The following is a 23,919-nucleotide window of genomic DNA, read 5'->3' on the forward strand; positions in this document are numbered from 1 at the left end:
TATGGTCACATAGTGGGCGTGGCCTCACTACTTTCCCCTCCCATATATGGCTCTGTGGGCGTGGCTAATCCTTACGCCCATATTCGGCACCAACACGGGGCGTGGCTTCACGCCCGCCTCCCGTATATGGCATTAATAGGCGTGGTCGCAGCGCGGATCGACCAATCAGCGCGCGTGTGGGCGTGGCCAGCGTGAGGCGCCTGAGGGAGAAGGGCGTGGCCTGCCGTGAGGGCGGCCCAAGATGGCGGCGCGGCCGTGGCCGCTGCTGCTGCTGCTGCTGCTGGCGGGGCCGGACCGGGGCCCGGGCGGCTCCTCCGGGCGGCTCCGCCTGGGGTTGGGACCCGGCCCGGCCGCCGGGTACTTCCCCGAGGAGCGCTGGAACCCGGAGTCGCCGCTGCGGCCGCCGCGCGTGGCCGTGGCGCTGCTGGCGCGGAACGCGGCCCACGCGCTGCCGCTGGTGCTGGGAGGGCTCGAGAGGCTGCGGCACCCCAAGGACAGGATGGCGCTGTGGTGGGTCTGGGGACACTGGGGGGTCTGGGGACACTGGGGGGCGTGGGGACATTGGTGGGTCTGGGGACACTGAGGGGCATGGGGACACTGGGGGGCATGGGGACACTGAGGGGCATGGGGACATTGGGGGGGCATGGGGACACTGAGGGGCATGGGGACATTGGGGGGTCTGGGGACACCGAGGGGCATGGGGACATTGGGGGGGGCTGGGGACACTGAGGGGCATGGGGACATTGGGGGGTCTGGGGACACCGAGGGGCATGGGGACATTGGGGGGGGCTGGGGACACTGGGGGGCATGGGGACATTGGGGACACTGAGGGGCATGGGGACACTGGGGGGCATGGGGACATTGGGGACACTGAGGGGCATGGGGACACTGGGGGGATACGGCGCCCCATAGGCAGGATGGCGCTGTGGTGGGTCTGGGGACACTGGGGGGTCTGGGGACAGTGGGGGGGTGTGGGGACACTGAGGGGCATGGGGACACTGGGGACATTGTGGGAGCATGGGGACATTGGGGGGTGTGGGGACATTGGGGGGACACAGCACCCAAGGACAGGATGGCGCTGTGGTGGGTCTGGGGACACTGGGGACATTGGGGGAAGTGTGGACATTGTGGGGGGCATGGGGACATTGGGGGGGTCTGGGGACACTAGGGACACTGAGGGGCATGGGGACACTGGGGGGGCATGGGGACACTGGGGGGGCATGGGGACACTGGGGACATTGGGAGACACGGCACCCCTGTGACCCTATGTGAACTCCCATGGGTGTGACACTCCTGTGTGACCCCGTGTGACACTGTGTGACCCTGTGTGACCCCGAGATGTCCCCATGTCCCCTCAGGGTGGCCGCTGACCACAGCGTGGACACCTGTGTGTGTGTGTGACACTGACCCTGTGTGTGTGTGACACTGTGTGACACTGTGTGACTCTGTATGAACTCCCCTGGGTGTGAGACCCCTGTGTGACCCCCTGTGACCCCGTATGACCCCGTGTGACACCTCTGTCCCCTCAGGGTGGCCGCTGACCACAGCGTGGACACCTCTGTGTGTGTGTGTGTGACACTGACCCTGTGTGTGTGTGACACTGTGTGACACTGTGTGTGTGTGACACTGTGTGACACCGTGTGACTCTGTATGAACTCCCCTGGGTGTGACACCCCTGTGTGACCCCGTGTGACCCCTGTGTGACCCCGTGTGACCCCGTGTGACCCCGAGGTGTCCCCTCAGGGTGGCCGCTGACCACAGCGTGGACACCTCTGTGTGTGTGTGTGACACTGACCCTGTGTGTGACACTGTGTGACACTGTGTGACTCTCTATGAACTCCCCTGGGTGTGACACCCCTGTGTGACCCCGTGTGACCCCGTGTGACCCCGTGTGACACCTGTGTCCCCTCAGGGTGGCCGCTGACCACAGCGTGGACACCTCTGTGTGTGTGTGACACTGACCCTGTGTGTGTGTGACACTGTGGGACACTGTGTGACTCTGTATGAACTCCCCTGGGTGTGACACCCCTGTGTGACCCCGTGTGACCCCGTGTGACCCCGAGATGTCCCTCTGTCCCCTCAGGGTGGCCGCTGACCACAGCGTGGACAACACCTCGGCGCTGCTGGCCGAGTGGCTGGGCCGCGTGCGGGGCCGCTACCACCGCGTGCTCTGGAGGCACCAGGAGGAGCCCACGTGGGTCTGGGGGCTTGGGGGGCTCTGGCACGTTTAGGGGGGGCTCAGATGCATTTTGGGGGGGCTCAGGTGCATTTTGGGGGGCTCTGGCACATTTGGGGGAGCTCAGATGCATTTTGGGGGGGCTCAGACACATTTTTGGGGGGCTCTGGCACATTTGGGGGGGCTCAGATGCATTTTGGGGGGCTCAGATGCATTTGGGGGGGGCTCAGATACATTTGTGGGGGGGGCTCTGACACATTTGGGGGCGCTCAGACGCATTTGGGGAGGCCCAGATACATTTTGGGGGGCTCAGACACATTTTTGGGGGGCTCAGACACATTTTGGGGGGGCTCAGGTGCATTTTGGGGGGGCTCAGATGCATTTTGGGGCGGCCCAGATACATTTTGGGGGGCTCAAACACATTTTTGGGGGGGCTCAGACACTTTTTGGGAGGCCCAGATACATTTTGGGGGGCTCAGACACATTTGGGGGGGCTCAGATACATTTTGGGGGGCTCAGACTCATCTTTGGGGGGCTCAGACACATTTGGGGAGGCCCAGATACATTTTGGGAGGGCTCAGACACATTTTGGGGGGCTTAGACACATTTGGGGGGGCTCAGACACATTTTTGGGGGGCTCAGATGCATTTTGGGGGGCTCTGACACATTTGGGGGGGGCTCAGTTGCATTTTGGGGGGCTCAGACACGTTTAGGGGGAGCTCAGATGCATTTTGGGGGGGCTCAGACACATTTGGGGGGGGCTCAGATATATTTTGGGGGGCTCAGACATCTTTGGGGGGCTCAGATGCATTTGTGGGGTGGCTCAGACACGTTTTGGGGGGCTCAGACACATTTGGGGGGGCTCAGATACATTTGTGGGGGGGGCTCAGACACATTTGGGGGGGCTCAGATGCATTTTGGGGCGGCCCAGATACATTTTGGGGGGGCTCAGACACTTTTTGGGAGGCCCAGATACATTTTGGGGGGCTCAGACACATTTTTGGGGGGCTCAGACACATTTTGGGGGGTTCAGGTGCATTTTGGGGGGCTCAGACACATTTTTGGGGGGCTCAGACACATTTTTGGGGGGCTCTGACATATTTTGGGGGCTCTGACACATTTTTGGGGGCTCTGACTCCTTTTTGGGGGTCTCAGACACATTTTTGAGGGGCTCAGCCATATCTTTGAGGGGCTCAGACACATTTTTGGGGTTCCTGGGGGATTTTGGGGGGTCCTGGGGATGTTTGAGGGGATCCTGGAGGGATCTGGGAGGGGATTTGGGGGGTCCTGGGGGTGTTTTGGGGGGTCCTGGGGGTGTTTTGGGGGGGTCCTGGGGGTGTTTGAGGAGATCCTGGGGGTGTTTGGGGGTCCTGGGGGTGTTTTGGGGGATCCTGGGGGTGTTTGGGGGGATCCTGGAAGTGTTTTGGGGGGGTCCTGGGGGTGTTTGAGGGGCTCCTGGGGGTGTTTGGGGGGTCCTGGGGGTGTTTTGGGGGATCCTGGGGGTGTTTGGGGGGATCCTGGAAGTGTTTTGGGGGGGTCCTGGGGGTGTTTGGGGGATCCTGGGGGTGTTTGGGGGGATCCTGGAAGTGTTTTGGGGGGTCCTGGGGGTGTTTGGGGGATCCTGGGGGTGTTTGGGGGGATCCTGGAAGTGTTTTGGGGGGTCCTGGGGGTGTTTGGGGGGATCCTGGGGGTGTTTTGGGGGGTCCTGGGGGTGTTTGAGGGGCTCCTGGGGGTGTTTTGGGGGATCCTGGGGGTGTTTGGGGGGATCCTGGAAGTGTTTTGGGGGGATCCTGGGGATGTTTTGGGGGTCCTGGGGGTGTTTGGGGGTCTCCCCAGAATTTTGAGGTGTCCAAGGGGGGGTCTCTAGGATTTTGGGGGGGGGGGTCTCCCCGGATTTGGGGGCGTCTCCCCAATTTGGGGGTGTCTGAGGTGCCCCCCCGATGCCCCCCAGGTCCTTCCCCAGTGAGGGGGGGGACCCAAATTTGGGGGGAGGAGTCCCCAAATTTTGGGGCTGTCCCCAGGTTTTTGGGGTCCCCGTGGGTCCCCAGATGTCAGGAGGGTCTCTAGGATTTGGGGGGGTCTCCCCGGATTTGGGGGGGGTTCTCCCCGGATTTGGGGGTGTCTGAGGTGCCCCCCCGGTGCCCCCCAGGTCCTTCCCCACTGAGGAGTGACCCAAATTTTGGGGCTGTCCCCAGGTTTTTGGGGTCCCCGTGGGTCCCCAGATATCAGGGGGGTCTCTAGGATTTTGGGGGGGTCTCCCCGGATTTGGGGGTGTCTGAGGTGCCCCCCCCGATGCCCCCCAGTTCCTTCCCCAACGAGGAGGAGTCCCCAAATTTTGGGGCTGTCCCCAGGTTTTTGGGGTCCCCGTGGGTCCCCAGATTTTAGGGGGGTCTCGAGGATTTTGGGGGGGGTCTCCCCGGATTTTGGGGGGGGTGTCCCCGGATTTGGGGGGGTCTCCCCGGATTTGGGGGTGTCTGAGGTGCCCCCCTGATGCCCCCCAGGTCCTTCCCCAGGGAGGAGTGACCCAAATTTGGGGGGAGGAGTCCCCAAATTTTAGGGCTGTCCCCAGGTTTTTGGCATCCCCACGGGTCCCCAGATGTCAGGGGGGTCTCTAGGATTTTGGGGGGGGTGTCCCCGGATTTGGGGGTGTCTCCCTGAATTTGGGGGTGTCTGAGGTGCCCCCCCAATCCCCCCAGGTCCTTCCCCGACGAGGAGGGGCCCAAGCACTGGAGCCCCGCCCGCTACGAGCACGTGATGAGGCTGCGCCAGGAGGCCCTGGAGGCCGCCCGGGCCATGTGGGCTGATTACCTGCTGGTACGGGGGGACCCCAAACTGGGGAGGGGGTCCCCAATTCGGAGAGGGGTCCCCAAGGGTCCCCCAAGGGTCCCTGAGTCCTGAGGTGGGGGAAAAAGCCCCCCCAGATGGGACAAACGCAGCCCCAGGGTGGGGGACATTGGGGACACCCAGGACTGTGTGTGGCTGTGTCTGATTTGGGGAGGGTCCTGAATTTGGGGAGGGGTCCCCGAATTCGGGGAGGGGTCCCCAAGGGTCCCCCAAGGGTCTCTGAGTCCCGGGAAGGAGGAAAAGCCCCCCCAGAGGGGACAAACGCAGCCCCGGGGTGGGGGACATTGGGGACAGCCAGGCCCAGGTGTGGCTGTGTCTGAATTGGGGGGGGGCCCAAAGTGGGGAGGGGGTCCCCAATTCGGGGAGGGGTCCCCAAGGGTCCCCCAAGGGTCTCTGAGTCCCAGGAAGGGGGGAAAAGCCCCCCCAGAGGGGACAAATGCAGCCCCGGGGTGGGGGACATTGGGGACAGCCAGGCCCAGGTGTGGCTGTGTCTGATTTGGGGAGGGTCCCGGAATTTGGGGAGGGGTCCCCGAATTTGGGGAGGGGTCCCCAAGGGTCCCCCAAGGGTCTCTGAGTCCCGGGAAGGAGGAAAAGCCCCCCCAGAGGGGACAAACGCAGCCCCGGGGTGGGGGACACTGGGGACACCCAGGACTGGGTGTGGCTGTGTCTGAATTGGGGGGTGGTTCTGAATTTGGGGAGGGGGCCCCAATTCGGGGAGGGGTCTCCAAGGGTCCCCCAAGGGTCCCTGAGTCCCGGGAAGGAGGGAACCCCCCCCTACCGAGGGGACAAATGCAGCCCCAGGGTGGGGGACACTGGGGACACCCAGGGCTGTGTATGGCTGTGTCTGATTTGGGGAGGGTCCCAAATTTGGGGAGGGGGTCCCCAATTCGGGGAGGGGTCCCCAAGGGTCCCCCAAGGGTCTCTGAGTCCCAGGAAGGGGGAAAAGCCCCCCCAGAGGGGACAAACGCAGCCCCAGGGTGGGGGACACTGAGGACTCCCAGGGCTGGGTGTGGCTGTGTCTGAATTGGGGGGTGGTTCTGAATTTGGGGAGGGGGCCCCAATTCGGGGAGGGGTCCCCAGGGGTCCCCAAGGGTCCCTGAGCCCTGAGGTGGGGGGAAAAGCCCCCCCAGATGGGACAAACGCAGCCCCAGGGTGGGGGACATTGGGGATAGCCAGGGCTGTGTCCGAATTGGGGGGGGGGTCCCAAATTTGGGGAGGGGGTCCCCGATTCGGGGAGGGGTCTCCAAGGGTCCCTGAGTCCCGGGAAGGAGGGAACCCCCCCTGCCGAGGGGACAAATGCAGCCCCAGGGTGGGGGACACTGGGGACACCCAGGGCTGTGTATGGCTGTGTCTGATTTGGGGAGGGTCCCAAATTTGGGGAGGGGGTCCCCAATTCGGGGAGGGGTCCCCAAGGGTCCCCCAAGGGTCTCTGAGTCCCAGGAAGGGGGAAAAGCCCCCCCAGAGGGGACAAACGCAGCCCCAGGGTGGGGGACATTGGGGACACCCAGGACTGTGTGTGGCTGTGTCTGATTTGGGGAGGGTCCCGGAATTTGGGGAGGGGTCCCCGAATTCGGGGAGGGGTCCCCAAGGGTCCCCCAAGGGACTCTGAGTCCCAGGAAGGGGGAAAAGCCCCCCCAGAGGGGACAAACACAGCCCCAGGGTGGGGGACACTGAGGACTCCCAGGGCTGGGTGTGGCTGTGTCTGAATTGGGGGGGGGCCCAAAGTGGGGAGGGGGTCCTGAATTTGGGGAAGGGTCCCCAAGGGTCTCTGAGTCCCAGGAAGGGGGAAAAGCCCCCCCTGAGGGGACAAACGCAGCCCCAGGGTGGGGGACACTGGGGACACCCAGGGCTGGGTGTGGCTGTATCTGAATTGGGGGGGGGGGGTCCTGAATTTGGGGAGGGGTCCCCGAATTCGGAGAGGGGTCCCCAAGGGTCTCTGAGCCCCGGGGAAGGAGGAAAAGCCCCCCCTGAGGGGACAAACGCAGCCCCGGGGTGGGGGACATTGGGGACAGCCAGGCTCAGGTGTGGCTGTGTCTGAATTGGGGGGGTTCCCGAGATGTCTCAGGTGTGTCCCAGGTGTGCCCAGGTGTGTCACAGGTGTGCCCAGGTGTGTCCCAGGTGTGTCCCAGGTGTCACACAGGTGTGCCCAGGTGTGTCCCAGGTGTGTCCCAGGTGTCACACAGGTGTGTCTCAGGTGTCACACAGGTGTGCCCAGCTGTGTCCCAGGTGTGCCCAGGTGTGCCCAGGTGTGTCCCAGGTATCTCTCAGTTCCTAGATGCTGACAATGTCCTGGTGAACCCCGACACGCTGGGGGTGTCCCAGGGTGTCTCAGATGTGTCCCAGGTGTGCCCAGGTGTGTCCCAGGTGTGCCCAGGTGTCCCAGGTGTGCCCAGGTGTGTCACAGGTGTCTCAGTTCCTAGATGCTGACAATGTCCTGGTGAACCCCGACACGCTGGGGGTGTCACAGGGTGTCACTGGGTGTCTCAGGGGTGTCTCAGGTGTGTCACAGGTGTGCCCAGGTGTGTCCCAGGGGTGTCCCAGGTGTGTCACAGGTATCTCTGTCCCCAGTTCCTAGACGCTGACAATGTGCTGGTGAACCCCGACACGCTGGGGGTGTCACAGGGTGTCACTGGGTGTCTCAGGGGTGTCTCAGGTGTGTCACAGCTGTGCCCAGGTGTGCCCAGGTGTGTCACAGCTGTGTGTCTCAGTTCCTAGACGCCGACAATGTGCTGGTGAACCCCGACACGCTGGCCGTGCTGGTGGCCGAGAACAGAACCGTGGTGGCGCCGATGCTCGACTCGCGCGCGGCCTACTCCAACTTCTGGTGCGGCATCACCCCCCAGGTGAGGGCGTGGCACTGACAAGGGAGGGTGTGGCACTGACAGGAGGGTGTGGCACTGACAGGAGGGTGTGGCACTGACAGGGGAGGGTGTGGCACTGACAGGGGAGGGTGTGGCACTGACAGGGGAGGGTGTGGCACTGACAGGGGAGGGGGTGGCACTGACAGGAGGGTGTGGCACTGACAGGTGAGGGTGTGGCACTGACAGGTGAGGGTGTGGCACTGACAGGAGGGTGTGGCACTGACAGGGGAGGGTGTGGCACTGACAGGGGAGGGTGGGCACAGGGGAGGGTGGGCACAGGTGAGGGTGTGGCACTGACAGGGGAGGGTGTGGCACTGACAGGGGAGGGTGGGCACAAGTGAGGGTGTGGCACTGACAGGTGAGGGTCACTCCCAGTGGTCACTCAGTGGTCACTCCCCAACCCCTGCAGTCACTCCCAGTGGTCACTCCCCATTCCCAGCGGTCACTCCCCACCTCACTCCCAGTGGTCACTCAGTGGTCACCCAGTGGTCACCCAGCGGTCACTCCCCATTCCCAGTGGTCACTCCCTGCGGTCACTCCCAGCAGTCACTCAGTGGTCGCTCCCCATTCTCAGTGGTCGCTCCCAGTGGTCACTCAGCGGTCACTCAGTGCTCAGCGGTCACTCAGCGGTCACTCGGTCACTCAGCGGTCACTCAGCAGTCACTCAGTGCTGAGTGGTCACTCAGTGGTCACCCAGCGGTCACCCAGCACTCACTCCCCACGCTCACTCCCAGCGGTCACCCAGTGGTAACTCAGTGGTCACCCAGCGGTCACTCAGCTCTCACTCAGCGGTCACTCAGTGCTCAGTGGTCACCCAGCGGTCACTCAGTGCTCACTCAGCGGTCACTCAGTGCTCAGTGGTCACCCAGCGGTCACTCAGTGCTCACTCAGCGGTCACTCAGTGCTCAGTGGTCACCCAGTGGTCACCCAGCGGTCACCCAGCGGTCACTCAGTGCTCAGTGGTCACTCAGTGGTCACTCAGCGCTCACCCAGCGCTCACTCAGTGCTCAGTGGTCACTCAGTGGTCACTCAGCGGTCACTCTGGTCACTCAGCGCTCACTCAGTGGTCACTCAGTGCTCACTCAGCGGTCACTCAGTGGTCACCCAGCGGTCACTCAGCGGTCACCCAGCGGTCACTCAGCGGTCACTCCCTCTCCCAGGGCTATTACCGCCGCACGCCCGCCTACCTGCCGATCCGGCGCCGGGAGCGCCGCGGCGTCTTCGCGGTGCCCATGGTGCACTCCACCTTCCTGCTGGACCTGCGCCGCGAGCGCGCGCGCGACCTGGCCTTCCACCCGCCCCCGCCCGGCTACCGCGGCGCCATGGACGACATCCTGGTCTTCGCCGCCGCCTGCCGCCACGCCGGTGAGCGTTGGGTTGGGTTGGGATTGTTGGGTTGGGATGGTTCGGTTGGGTTGGGTTGGGTTGAGTTGGGTTGGGTTGGGATTGTTGGGTTGGGTTGGGTTGGGATGTTTGGGTTGGGTTGGGATTGGGACATCCTGGTCTTCGCCGCCGCCTGCCGCCACGCTGGTGAGCGTTGGGTTGGGTTGGGATTGTTGGGTTGGGTTGGGATGGTTGGGTTGGGTTGGGTTGGGACATCCTGGTCTTCGCCGCCGCCTGCCGCCACGCCGGTGAGCGTTGGGTTGGGATTGTTGGGATTGTTGGGTTGGGTTGGGTTGGGATGGGATTGGGACATCCTGGTCTTCGCCGCCGCCTGCCGCCACGCTGGTGAGCATTGGGATTGTTGGAATTGTTGGGTTGGGTTGGTTGGGTTGGGTTGGGTTGGGATTGGGACATCCTGGTCTTTGCCGCCGCCTGCCGCCACGCCGGTGAGCGTTGGGATTGTTGGGTTGGGTTGGGTTGGGATGGTTGGGTTGTGTTGGGACATCCTGGTCTTCGCCGCTGCCTGCCGCCACGCCGGTGAGCGTTGGGTTGGGTTGGGATTATTGGTTTGGGTTGGGTTGGGATTGTTGGGTTGGGTTAGGTTGGGACATCCTGGTCTTCGCCGCCGCCTGCCGCCACGCCAGTGAGCGTTGGGATTGGGTTGGGATTGTTGGGATGGTTGGGTTGAGTTGGGATTGGGACATCCTGGTCTTCGCCGCCGCCTGCCGCCACGCCGGTGAGCGTTGGGTTGGGTTGGGATGGGTTGGGTTGGGTTGGGACATCCTGGTCTTTGCCGCCGCCTGCCGCCACGCCGGTGAGCGTTGGGTTGGGATTGTTGGGTTGGGTTGGGTTGGGTTGGGTTGGGTTGGGTTGGGATTGTTGGGTTGGGTTGGGATGGTTGGGTTGGTTGGGTTGGGACATCCTGGTCTTTGCCGCCGCCTGCCGCCACGCCGGTGGGCGTTGGGTTGGGATTGTTGGGTTGGGTTGGGTTGGGTTGGGTTGGTTGGGTTGGGACATCCTGGTCTTCGCCGCCGCCTGCTGCCACACCGGTGAGCGTTGGGTTGGGTTGGGATTGTTGGGTTGGGTTGGGTTGGGTTGGGATTGTTGGTTTGGGTTGGGTTGGGATGGTTGGGTTGTGTTGGGACATCCTGGTCTTCGCCGCCGCCTGCCGCCACGCCGGTGAGCGTTGGGTTGGGATGGGATTATTGGTTTGGGTTGGGTTGGGTTGGGATGGGTTGGGTTGGGATTGGGACATCCTGGTCTTTGCCGCCGCCTGCCGCCACGCCGGTGAGCGTTGGATTGGGTTGGGATGGTTGGGTTGAGTTGGGATGGTTGGGTTGAGTTGGGATGGTTGGGTTGGGTTGGGATTGGGACATCCTGGTCTTCGCCGCCGCCTGCTGCCACGCCGGTGAGCGTTGGGATTGGGTTGGGATGGTTGGGTTGGGTTGGGTTGGGATTGTTGGGTTGGGTTGGGTTGGGATTGTTGGGTTGGGTTGGTTGGGTTGGTTGGGTTGGGACATCCTGGTCTTCGCCGCCGCCTGCCGCCACGCCGGTGAGCGTTGGGTTGGGATGGTTGGGTTGGGTTGGTTGGGTTGGGTTGGGACATCCTGGTCTTTGCTGCCGCCTGCCGCCACGCCGGTGAGCGTTGGGTTGGGATTGGTGGGTTGGGTTGGGATTGAGTTGGGTTGGGATTGGGATGGGTTTAGGATGATGTCATCATCTTCGCCGCCGCCTGCTGGCACGCTGGTGTGCATCGGCACGGGATTGTTGGGATTGATGGCCTTGGGTTGGGTTGGGTTGGGTTGGGTTGGGTTGGGTTGGGTTGGGATGAGTTGAGTTGGGTTAGGTTGAGTTGGGTTGAGTTGGATTGGGTTGAGTTGGGTTGGGTTGAGTTGGGTTAGGTTGAGTTGGGTTGGGTTGAGTTGGGTTGGGTTGAGTTGGGTTAGGTTGAGTTGGGTTAGGTTGAGTTGGGTTGGGTTGAGTTGGGATTGTTGGGTTGGGTTGGGTTGAGTTGAGATTGTTAGGTTGGGTTGAGTTGGATTGGGTTGAGTTGGGTTGGGTTGAGATTGTTAGGTTGGGTTGAGTTGGATTGGGTTGAGTTGGGTTGGGTTGAGATTGTTAGGTTGGGTTGAGTTGGATTGGGTTGAGTTGGGTTGGGTTGAGTTGGGTTGGGTTGGGTTGAGTTCGGTTGGGTTGAGTTGGATTGGGTTGAGTTAGGTTAGGTTGAGTTGGGTTGGGTTGGGTTGAGTTGGGTTAGGTTGAGTTGGGTTAGGATTGGAATTGGGCTGGGAATTGAGATCAACTTTAAGTGATCTCAACATAGGAGTGACTCCCCCATCCTGATCCTGCCCTGGTGCCATTCCTGATCCCAATCCCGAGGGATCCCATTCCTGATCCCAATCCCAATCCCATTCCCAACATTCCCGACATTCCAGGGGTGCAGATGTTCGTGTCCAACCGGAGCAGTTCGGGTTCCTATCTCTGATCCCAATCCCAATCCTGTTATCCCTGATCCCAATCCCAATCCCGTTATCCCTGATCCCATCCCTGATCCCAATCCCGATCCCAACATTCCCAACATTCCCGACATTCCAGGGGTGCAGATGTTCGTGTCCAACCGGGAGCAGTTCGGGTTCCTATCCCTGATCCCAACCCCAATCCCGTTATCCCTGATCCCATCCCTGATCCCAATCCCAATCCCAACATTCCCGACATTCCCGACATTCCAGGGGTGCAGATGTTCGTGTCCAACCGGGAGCAGTTCAGGTTCCTATCCCTGATCCCATTCCCATTCCCGACATTCCCGACGTTCCCGACATTCCAGGGGTGCAGATGTTCGTGTCCAACCGGGAGCAGTTTGGGTTCCCATCCCTAATCCCAATCCCATTCCCGACATTCCCGTTCATCCAGGGGTGCAGATGTTTGTGTCCAACCGGGAGCAGTTCGGGTTCCTATCCCTGATCCCGTTCCCAATCCCGACATTCCCGACATTCCTGACATTCCAGGGGTGCAGATGTTCGTGTCCAACTGGGAGCAGTTCGGGTTCCTATCCCTGATCCCGACATTCCCGACATTCCCGACATTCCAGGGGTGCAGATGTTCGTGTCCAACCGGGAGCAGTTTGGGTTCCCATCCCTAATCCCAATCCCATTCCCGACATTCCCGACATTCCCGACATTCCAGGGGTGCAGATGTTCGTGTCCAACCGGGAGCAGTTCGGGTTCCTATCCCTGATCCCGACATTCCCGACATTCCAGGGGTGCAGATGTTCGTGTCCAACCGGGAGCAGTTCAGGTTCCTATCCCTGATCCCATTCCCATTCCCGACATTCCCGACATTCCAGGGGTGCAGATGTTCGTGTCCAACCGGGAGCAGTTCAGGTTCCTATCCCTGATCCCAATCCCATTCCCGACATTCCCGACATTCCCGTTCATCCAGGGGTGCAGATGTTCGTGTCCAACCGGGAGCAGTTCGGGTTCCCATCCCTGATCCCAATCCCATTCCCGACATTCCCGACATTCCCGACATTCCAGGGGTGCAGATGTTCGTGTCCAACCGGGAGCAGTTCGGGTTCCTGTCCCTGATCCCATTCCCGACATTCCCGACATTCCAGGGGTGCAGATGTTCGTGTCCAACCGGGAGCAGTTCGGGTTCCTGCCGGTGCCGCTGCGCTCCCAGAGCTCCCTGCGGGACGAGGCCGAGAACTTCCTGCACGTCCAGCTGGAGATCATGGGTGAGATCCCAAAGGATCCCCACGGATCCCAAAGGATCCCCACGGATCCCGGGCCTTGGGGTTGTTGGGGAGGGAAGGATCCCCACGGATCCCCACGGATCCGGGGCCTTGGGGTTGTTGGGGAGGGAAGGATCCCAAAGGATCCCAACGGATTCAGGGCTTTGGGATTGCGGGAGGAGGGAGGGATCCCAAAGGATCCCAAAGGATCCGGGGCTTTGGGATTGTGAGGGAGAGAGGGATCCCAAGGGATTCCAATGGATCCGAATGGATCCGGGGCCTTGGGGTTGTGGGTCAGGATGAGATCCCCACGGATCCCCACGGATCCGGGGCCTTGGGGTTGTGAGGGAGAGGAGGATCCCAAAAGTTCCCACGGATCCCCACGGATCCGGGACCTTGGGGTTGTTGGGGAGGGAAGGATCCCAAAGAATCCCAACGGATTGAGGGCTTTGGGATTGGGGGAGGAGGGAGGGATCCCAAAGGATCCCAAAGGACTCAGAGCTTTGGGATTGTGGGGGAGGGATGGATCCCAAAGGATCCCAAAGGATCCAGGGCTTTGGGATTGTGGGGGAAGGATGGATCCCAAGGGATCCAGGTCCTTGGGGTGGTGTGGGAGGGAGGGATCCTGGGATTGGGAATTCTTCATCGCTCGGGATGGGAAATGTTCCTGTGGGATTTAGAGCCCATTCCCATGGGATTTGGGAGCTCATTCCCATGGGATTTAGGGGCTCATTCCCATGGGATTTGGGGGCCCATTCCCATGGGATTTGGGGGCTCATTCCCATGGGATTTAGGGCCCATTCCCATGGGATTTAGGGGCCCATTCCCATGGGATTTAGGGGCCCATTCCCATGGGATTTAGGGCCCATTCCCATGAGATTTAGGGGCCCATTCCCATGGGATTTAGGGCCCATTCCCATGGGATTTGGGAGCTCATTCCCATGGGATTTAGGGGCTCATTCCCATGGGATTTAGGAGCCCATTCCCATGGGATTTGGGGCCCATTCCCATGAGATTTAGGGGCCCATTCCCATGGGATTTAGGGGTCCATTCCCATGGGATTTAGGGCCCATTCCCATGGGATTTGGGGGCTCATTCCTATGGGATTTAGGGGCCCATTCCCATGGGATTTGGGGCTCATTCCCATGGGATTTAGGGCTCATTCCCATGGGATTTAGGGCCCATTCCCATGGGATTTGGGGGCTCATTCCTATGGGATTTAGAGCTCATTCCCATGGGATTTAGGGCCCATTCCCATGGGATTTAGGGTCCCATTCCCATGGGATTTAGGGCCCATTCCCCTGGATTTGAGGCTCATTCCCACGGGATTCTCTCGTTCCCACAGTGAAGCTCCCTCCGGCCGAGCCCTCCCCCCACGTGTGGGTCCCTCCCAAGGTCCTGGACAAGCTGGGATTTGATGAGGTTGGAGCCCCTCCCTCGGAATTCCGGCCGGGATCCCCCTCCCCCCGGGGTCTGGGGCCTTTTTCCTTCTTTTCCTTGGGATTTTGGGGCCTTTTCTCTCCTTTTCCTTGGGATTTGGGGTCATTTTCCTTCTTCTCTTTGGGATTTTGGGGCTTTTTCCTTTTTTAATTCTGGATTTTGGGTGAATTCCCCCAGACTTCCCCATTTCCCCCCAGATTTTGGGTGAATCCCCCCAGATTCTCCCATTATCTCTGGATTTTGAGTGAATTTCCCCATTTCCCCCCAGATTTTGGGTGAATCCCCCCAGATTTCCCCATTTCCCCCCAGATTTTGGGTGAATCCCCCCAGATTTCCCCATTTTCCCCTAGATTTTAGGTGAATCCCCCCAGATTCTGGGTGAATCCCCCTAGCTTTCCCCATTTTCCCCTGGATTTTGGTTGAATTTCCCCCCTTTTCCCCAATTCCCCCAAATTTTGGTTGAATTTCTCCCCTTTTCCCCATTTTCCCCCAGATTTTGGGTGAGTCCCCCCAGATTTTGGGTGAGTCCCCCCAGATTTTGGGTGAATCCCCCCAGATTTTGGGTGAATTTCCCCCATTTCCCCCCAGATTTTGGGTGAATCCCCCCGGATTTTGGGTGAATCCCCCCAGATTTTGGGTGAATCCCCCCGGATTTTGGGTGAATCCCCCCAGATTTCGGATGAATTTCCCCCTTTTCCCCCGTTTCCCCCCAGATTTTGGGTGAATCCCTCTGGATTTTGGGTGAATTTCCCCCCTTTTCCCCATTTCCCCCCGGATTTTGGGTGAATTTCCCCCATTTCCCCCCGGATTTTGGGTGAATCCCCCCAGATTTTGGGTGAATCCCCCCCGATTTTGGGTGCATCCCCCCAGATTTTGGGTGAATCCCCCTAGCTTTCCCCATTTCTCCCCAGATTTCGGGTGAATCCCCCCGGATTTCCCCATTTCCCCCCGGATTTTGGGTGAATTTCCCCAGATTTTGGGTGTATTTCCCCATTTCCCCCCGGATTTTGAGTGAATCCCCCCAGATTTTGGGTGAATCCCCCCAGATTTTGGTTGAATTTCCCCCCTTTCCCCCATTTCCCCCCAGATTTTGGGTGAATTTCCCCATTTCCCCCCAGATTTTGGGTGAATTTCCCCCCTTTTCCCCATTTCTCCCCAGATTTTGGGTGAATTCCCCCCAGATTTTGGGTGAATTTCCCCCCGGATTTCGGGTGAATTTCCCCAGATTTTGGGTGAATCCCCCCAGATTTTGAGTGAATCCCCCCAGATTTTGGGTGAATTTCCCCTTTTCCCCCAGATTTTGAGTGAATCCCCCCAGATTTTGGATGAATCCCCCCAGATTTTGGGTGAATCCCCCCAGATTTTGGGTGAATTTCCCCATTTCCCCCCAGATTTTGGGTGAATCCCCCCAGATTTTGGTTGAATTTCCCCCTTTTCCCCATTTTCCCCCCAGATTTTGGGTGTATTCCCCCCAGATTTTGGGTGAATTTCCCCCCGGATTTCGGGTGAATTTCCCCAGATTTTGGGTGAATTTCCCCATTTCCCCCCAGATTTTGGGTGAATTTCCCCCATTTCCCCCCAGATTTTGGGTGTATCCCCCAGATTTGGGGTGAATTTCCCCATTTTCCCCCGGATTTTGGGTGAATCCCCCCAGATTTTGAGTGAATCCCCCCAGATTTTGGGTGAATCCCCCCAGATTTTGGGTGAATTTCCCCTTTTCCCCCAGATTTTGAGTGAATCCCCCCAGATTTTGGGTGAATCCCCCCAGATTTTGGTTGAATTTCCCCCCTTTCCCCCAATTTCCCCCAAATTTTGGGTGAATCCCTCAGATTTTGGGTGAATTTCCCCAGATTTTGGGTGAATTTCCCCATTTCCCCCCAGATTTTGGGTGAATTTCCCCAGATTTTGGGTGAATTTCCCCCATTCCTCCCGGATTTTGGGTGAATTTCCCCATTTCCCCCCAGATTTTGGGTGAATTTCCCCATTTCCCCTGGATTTTGGGTGAATTCCCCCTTTCCCCCTTTCCCCAGGTGTTCCTGATCAACCTGCGCCGCCGCTCCGCCCGCCGGGCGCGGATGCTGCGCTCGCTGCACGAGCTCGGCGTCTCCCCCAGGCTGGTGGAGGCCGTGGACGGCCGGTGAGCCCCAGGGGAGGGGTGGGCGACCCCCAGACCCCTCCCCAGAATTCCCTTCTGGAACCTTCCGGGTCTGCAGGGCCCTGAACAGCAGCCAGGTGGAGGCGCTGGGGGTGCGGATGCTGCCGGGATACCGGGACCCCTTCCACGGGAGACCCCTGACCCACGGCGAGGTGGGCTGCTTCCTCAGCCACTTCCGGGTCTGGCAGGAGGTGAGGAAGGGAAAATTCCGGAATTCTGGGAGTTTGGGATGGGAATTCTGGAATTTGGGGGGTCTGGAAGGATCCAGGGGGTCACGGAGTCCGGGGGATCCAGGGAATTCCCAAGGATTGGAGGGAGTCGCTGCTTCCTCAGCCACTTCCGGGTCTGGCAGGAGGTGAGGAAGGGAAAATTCCAGAATTCTGGGAGTTTGGGATGGGAATTCTGGAATTTGGGGGGTCTGGAACAATCCAGGGGGTCCAGGGCACTGGGGAGTCCAATTCCCAAGGAGCCGCTGCTTCCTCAGCCACTTCCAGGTCTGGCAGGAGGTGAGGAAGGGAAAATTCCGGAATTTGGGGTGGAAATTTGGGAATCTGGGGGGTCTGGAAGGATCCAGGGGTTTTGGAGTTCAGGGAATTCCCAAGGGTGGGAGGGGGGGCGCTGCTTCCTCAGCCACTTCCGGGTCTGGCAGGAGGTGAGGCAGGGAAAATTCCGGAATTTTGGGGTGGAAATTTGGGAATTTCGGGGTTCTGGAAGGATCCAGAGGGTGCAGGGGGTCAGGGAGCCCAGGGGGATCCAGGGAATTCCCAAGGGCGGGAGCGGCACTGCTGGGGGGTCCATTGGAATTCCCAGCACTCTTGGGATCCATCCCAAATCCCTGGAATCCCTGGGGTCCGCCCCCCATTCCCAGCATTCCCGGGGTCCATCCCAAATCCCTGGAATCCCCAGAATCCCTGGGGTCCATCCCCCATTCCCGGCATTCCCAGGGTCTATCCCCCATTCCCGGCATTCCCGGGGTCCATCCCCCATTCCCAGGGTCCATTCCCGGGGTCCATCCCCCATTCCCGGCATTCCCGGGGTCCATCCCCCATTCCCAGGGTCCATCCCCCATTCCCGGCATTCCCGGGGTCCATCCCCCATTCCCGGCATTCCCAGGGTCTATCCCCCATTCCCGGCATTCCCGGGGTCCATCCCCCATTCCCAGGGTCCATCCCCCATTCCCAGGGTCCATCCCCCATCCCCGGCATTCCTGGGGTCCATTCCCGCCATTCCCGGGTCCATTCCCGGGGTCCATTCCCGGGGTCCATTCCCGGCATTCCCGGGGTCCATCCCCCATTCCCGGGGCCCATCCCCCGTTCCCAGGGTCCATCCCCCATTCCCGGCATTCCCGGGGTCCATTCCCGGGCCCATTCCCGGGTCCATTCCCGGGGTCCATTCCCGGGGTGCATTCCCGGGTCCATTCCCGGGGTCCATCCCCCATTCCCGGGGTCCATCCCCCATTCCCGGGGTCCATTCCCGGGATCCATCCCCCATTCCCGGGGTCCATTCCCGGGTCCATTCCCGGGGTCCATCCCCCATTCCCGGGGTCCATTCCCGGGTCCATTCCCGGGGTCCATTCCCAGGTCCATTCCTGGGTCCATTCCCGGGTCCATTCCCGGGTCCATTCCCGGGGTCCATTCCCGGGTCCATTCCCGGGGTCCATTCCCGGGGTCCATTCCCGGGTCCATTCCCGGGTCCATTCCCAGGGTCCATTCCCGGGTCCATTCCCGGGTCCATTCCCGGGGTCCATTCCCGGGGTCCATTCCCGGGGTCCATTCCCGGGTCCATTCCCGGGGTCCATTCCCGGGTCCATTCCCGGGTCCATTCCCAGGGTCCATTCCCGGGGTCCATTCCCGGGGTGCATTCCCGGGGTCCATTCCCGGGGTCCATTCCCCATTCCTGGGGTCCATTCCCGGGGTCCATTCCCAGGGTCCATCCCCCATTCCCGGGGTCCATCCCCCATTCCCGGGGTCCATCCCCGGGGTCCATCCCCCATTCCCGGGGTCCATCCCCCATTCCCGGGTCCATCCCCGGGTCCATTCCCGGATCCATCCCCGCGTTCCCGCCGTTCCCAGATCTCGGCGCGGGGCCTGCAGCGCTCGCTGGTCTTCGAGGACGATCTGCGCTTCGAGGTTTTCTTCCGCAGCCGCCTGACGGAGCTGATGGAGCAGCTGGAGGAGGCGGCCGTCGACTGGGACCTCATGTGAGCCTTCATCATCCTCCTCATCCTCCTCAGCATCCTCATCATCATCCTCGCCTCAGTTCTTACCCTCATCATCGTCCCGATCCCAAAACTCATCTTCATCCCAAAGCTCATCCTCATCCCAAAGCTCGTCCCAGTCCCCCGGGGCCTCGTGTGAGCCTTCATCATCATCCTCATCATCCTCATCATCCTCCCCTCAGTTCTTACCCTCATCATCATCCTCATCCCAAAACTCATCCTCATCCCAAAGCTCATCCTCATCCCAAAGCTCGTCCCAGTCTCCCAGGGCCTCGTGTGAGCCTTCATCATCATCATCCTCCTCATCATCCTCCTCATCATCCTCATCATCCTCGCCTCAGTTCTTACCCTCATCATCATCCTCATCCCAAAGCTCAGCCTCACCCCAAAACTCGTCCCAGTCCCCCGGGGCCTCGTGTGAGCCTTCGTCCTCTCATTGTCCTCTCATCATCCTCATCCTCATCATCCTCCCCTCAGTTCTTACCCTCATCATCATCCTCATCCCAAAGCTCATCCCAGTCCCCCGGGGCCTCGTGTGAGCCTTCGTCCTCTCATCGTCCTCTCATCTTCCTTATCCTCACCCCGCTGCTCCCCGTTTCCCGAGGCCCTCTCGGATCCCGTTGGGCCCAGTGATCCCAATAGCTGTGACCCCAGTGACACCAGTGACCCCACTGATCCCAGTGACCCCAGTGTCACCAATGGTCCCAGTGATCCCAATAGCAGTGACCCCAGTGACACCAGTGACCCCACTGATCCCAGTGACCCCAATGACATCACTGACCCCAGTGACCCCAATGACATCATTGACCCCAGTGACACCAGTGTCACCAATGGTCCCAATAATCGCAATAGCAGTGACCCCAGTGACCCCAATGACATCATCGACCCCACTGACCCCAGTGACACCACTGACCCCACTGACCCCAATGATCCCAATGATTCCAGTGACCCCATTGATCCCACTGACCCCATTGACCCCATTGATCCCAATGATCCCATTGACCCCAGTGACGCCATTGATCCCAATGATCCCATTGATCCCAATGATACCATTGACCCCATTGATTCCAATGACCCCATTGATCCCAATGACCCCAGTGACCTCATTCATCCCATTGACCCCATTGATCCCAATGACCCCATTGACCCCGATGACCCCATTGACCCCATTGATCCCAATGACCCCGTTGCTCTCATTCATCCCATTGACGCCATTGATTCCAATGACCCCATTGATCCCAATGACCCCAGTGACCTCATTCATCCCATTGACCCCATTGATCCCAATGACCCCAGTGACCTCATTCATCCCATTGATCCCATTGATCCCAATGACCCCATTGACCCCATTGATCCCATTGCTCTCATTCATCGCAATGACCCCATTGACCCCATTGATCCCAATGACCCCGTTGCTCTCATTCATCCCATTGACGCCATTGATCCCATTGACCCCATTGATCCCAATGACCCCAGTGACCTCATTCATCCCAATGACCCCATTGATCCCAATGACCCCAGTGATCCCAATGACCCCACTGACCCCATTGACCCCGCTGCCCCCAATTCCAGCCCTGTCCCTGCTGTTCCAGCTACCTGGGCCGTAAGCGTCTGGAGCCGGAGCGCTCGGAGCGCGGCGTGCCGGGCGTGCGGCAGCTGCTGCGGCCGGGCTACTCCTACTGGAGCCTGGGCTACGCGCTGTCGCTGCGCGGCGCCCGCAAGCTGCTGGCGGCCGAGCCCCTGGGCAAGATGATCCCGGTGGACGAGTTCCTGCCCCTCATGTTCGACCGCCACCCCAGGTACCGGATTTATGGGATTTGTGGGGTTTGGGGTCAGGGATTTATGGGATACAGGGATGAGTTCCTGCCCCTCATGTTCGACCGCCACCCCAGGTACCGCATTTATGGGATTGGGAATGGGGGATTTATGGGATTGGGAATGTGGGATTTATGGGATACAGGGACGAGTTCCTGCCCCTCATGTTCGACCGGCACCCCAGGTACCGCAGTTATGGGATTTGTGGGGTTTGGGGGATTTATGGGATACAGGGACGAGTTCCTGCCCCTCATGTTCGACCGCCACCCCAGGTACCGGGTCTGGGGGATTTGTGGGATTGGGAATGTGGGATTTATGGGATTGGGAATGTGGGATTTATGGGATACAGGGACGAGTTCCTGCCCCTCATGTTCGACCGGCACCCCAGGTACCGCGTTTATGGGATTGGGAATTGGGGATTTATGGGATTTATGGGATTTATGGGATTTTTGGGATTGGGAATGTGGAATGTGGGATACAGGGACGAGTTCCTGCCCCTCATGTTCGACCGCCACCCCAGGTACCGGATTTAGGGGATTGGGAATGGGGGATTTTTGGGATTGGGAATGTGGGATTTATGGGATACAGGGATGAGTTCCTGCCCCTCATGTTCGACCGGCACCCCAGGTACCGGGTCTGGGGGATTTGTGGGATTGGGAATGTGGGATTTATGGGATTTGTGGGATTTATGGGATTTGTGGGATTTATGGGATTTGTGGGATTTATGGGATACAGGGATGAGTTCCTGCCCCTCATGTTCGACCGCCACCCCAGGTACCGCATTTATGGGATTTGTGGGGTTTGGGGTCAGGGATTTATGGGATTCATGGGATTTATGGGATTGGGAATGTGGGACTTATGGGATTTATGGGATTTGTGGGATTGGGAATGTGGGATTTATGGGATTTGGGGGATTTATGGGATTTGTGGAATTTATGGGATACAGAGATGAGTTCCTGCCCCTCATGTTCAACCAACACCTCAAGTTTCCATTTTCTCTCCATTATTCCCTATTTCCCCCCATTTCTCCCATATTTTTTCCCATTTTTCCCCATTTTCCCCCCATTTTTCCCCATTTCCCCCCATTTTTCCCAACCTTTTTCCCCATTTCCCCCCCATTTCCCCCCATTTCTCCCCCAGCCCCGAGTATTCCCGGCACTTTTCCCGCCGGGACCTTCTGGCGTTTTCCGCGGAGCCGCTGCTGCTCTTCCCCACGCACTACACGGGGGAGCCCGGCTACGTCAGCGACACCGAGGGCGGGGACGGGCCGGAATTCCCGCGGGAATCCCGCAATTCCCAACCCCCGGGGGTCTGGGAGGAGGGGGAGGAATTCCCAGAGGAATCCTGGAATTCCCAACCCCAGGGGGTCTGGGAGGACGGGGAGGAATTCCCGGAGGAATCCTGGAATTCCCAACCCCGGCACGACAGCGACGGCCGCGACGAGCTCTGAGCTGGGAATTCGGGATGGGGAGGAATTCCCACGGGAATCCCGGAATTCCCAACTCCAGAGCACCCCAAAATTTGGGATGGGGAGGAATTCCCGTGGGAATCTCGGAATTCCCAACCCTGGAACACCCCAAAATTTGGGATGGGGAGGAATTCCCACGGGAATCCTGGAATTCCCAACTCCAGAGGCCCCTGAAATTTGGGATGGTGAGGAATTCCCATGGGAATCCCGGAATTCCCAACCCTGGAGCTCCCCAAAAATTTGGGATTTTTTTGGGAAACATTCCCACGGGAATCCTGGAATTCCCAACCCTGGAACACCCCAAAATTTGGGATGAGCGGGAATTCCCACAGGAATCCCGGAAATCCCAACTCCAGAACACCCCAAAATTTGGGATGGAGAAAATTTAATTCCCATGGGAATCCCAGAATTCCCAGCTCTGGAACCCCCTGAAATTCGGGATGGGGAGGAATTTCTGCAGCAATCCTGGAATTCCCAACTCCAGAGCCCCCCAAAATTCAGAATGGGGAAAAATTCCCACAGGAATCCCAGAATTCCCAACTCTGGAACCCCCCAAAATTTGGGATGGGGAAAAATTCCCACAGGAATCCTGGAATTCCCAACCTCAGAGCACCCCAAAATTTGGGATGGGCAGGAATTTCTGTGGGAATCCAGGAATTCCCAACTCCAGAGCGCCCCAAAATTTGGGATGGAGAAAATTTAATTCCCACAGGAATCCTGGAATTCCCAACCTTGGAACCCCCCGAAATTCGGGATGGGGAGGAATTCCCGTGGGAATCCCAGAATTCCCAACCCTGGAGCTCCCCACAAAATTTGGGATTTTTTTTGGAAAAATTCCCACGGGAATCCCGGAATTCCCAACCCTGGAACACCCCAAAATTTGGGATGGGGAAATTTGGGATAAGGAAAAATTCCCATGGGAATCCTGGAATTCCCAACCTCAGAGCACCCCAAAATTTGGGATGGGCAGGAATTTCTGTGGGAATCCCGGAATTCCCAACTCCAGAGCGCCCCAAAATTTGGGATGGAGAAAATTTAATTCCCACAGGAATCCTGGAATTCCCAACCTTGGAACCCCCCGAAATTCGGGATGGGGAGGAATTCCCGTGGGAATCCCAGAATTCCCAACCCTGGAGCTCCCCACAAAATTTGGGATTTTTTTGGGAAAAATTCCCACGGGAATCCCAGAATTCCCAACCCTGGAACACCCCAAAATTTGGGATGGGGAAATTTGGGATAAGGAAAAATTCCCATGGGAATCCTGGAATTCCCAACCCTGGAGCCCCCCAAAAATTTGGGATTTTTTTGGTGAAAAATTCCCGTGGGAATCCCGAAATTCCCGCTCTGACCCCAAAATTTGGGGGATTTTTAATTCCCAAATAAAGTTTTTATTTTTATTTTTAATCCCAGTTTGGAGTTTTTCTTTCTCCTTTTATTTCCAAATAAAATTTTGGGTTTATTTTTCAAATTTTTATTTTTATTATTTTTATTTTTATTTTATTTTTATTTTCAAACCCAGTTTGGGATTTTTTTTTTCCCCCCTCCCTCCAGGTGTTTTTGGGATTTTTTTGGGGGGTGGATTTGGGGTCATTCCTCATCTGGAAAATTTTGGGATTTGGGAGTTTGGGATGGGGGAGAGGGAAACTGAGGCAGGAAAAAAACCCCAAAATTCAGGGAAAATCCCCCAAAAATTCAGGACAAAAATCCCTCAAAATTTTGGGAAAAAATCCCCCAAAATTCAGAGAAAATCCCCCAAAAATTCAGGAAAAATCCCTAAAATTCAGGAGGAAAAAAAATTCCCAAAATTAGGAGAAAACCCCCCAGAATTC

At 59.0% G+C, this 23,919-nt stretch overlaps 1 protein-coding gene across 2 annotated transcripts; it reads left to right on the top strand.

Annotated features, from left to right (window-relative positions):
- Nucleotides 1-233: 233 nt before the first annotated feature.
- LOC311164483 (procollagen galactosyltransferase 1-like) lies at nt 234-23,489 on the top strand. Of its 2 annotated transcripts, none has more exons than XM_084223965.1 (12): nt 234-510; nt 2,084-2,194; nt 4,873-4,990; nt 7,729-7,863; nt 9,042-9,246; nt 12,878-12,997; nt 14,340-14,416; nt 16,465-16,571; nt 16,648-16,780; nt 18,662-18,789; nt 20,400-20,606; nt 21,763-23,489. In XM_084223965.1, the coding sequence occupies exons 1-12, from the start codon at nt 242-244 to the stop codon at nt 22,070-22,072; spliced, it is 1,920 nt and encodes a 639-aa protein (XP_084080091.1). In that variant the 5' UTR covers nt 234-241; the 3' UTR covers nt 22,073-23,489. The 2 variants fall into 2 exon arrangements, with proteins under 2 accessions (XP_084080091.1, XP_084080092.1); XM_084223966.1 differs by lacking the exon at nt 234-510 and adding an exon at nt 1,069-1,083.
- Nucleotides 23,490-23,919: the final 430 nt, after the last annotated feature.

Source organism: Fringilla coelebs (genome assembly GCF_963513975.1).
Source record: "Fringilla coelebs genome assembly, chromosome: 32".
NCBI classification, from domain to species: Eukaryota; Metazoa; Chordata; class Aves; order Passeriformes; family Fringillidae; genus Fringilla; species Fringilla coelebs.

Coding starts and splice junctions, on each gene's coding strand:
- LOC311164483 (XM_084223965.1), top strand. CDS start 242: ATGGCGGCGCGGCCGTGGCCGCTGCTGCTGCTGCTGCTGCTGGCGGGG. Junction 4,991..7,728: donor TGTGGGCTGATTACCTGCTG/GTACGGGGGGAC, acceptor TGTGTGTCTCAG/TTCCTAGACGCCGACAATGT. Junction 12,998..14,339: donor CGTCCAGCTGGAGATCATGG/GTGAGATCCCAA, acceptor TCGTTCCCACAG/TGAAGCTCCCTCCGGCCGAG.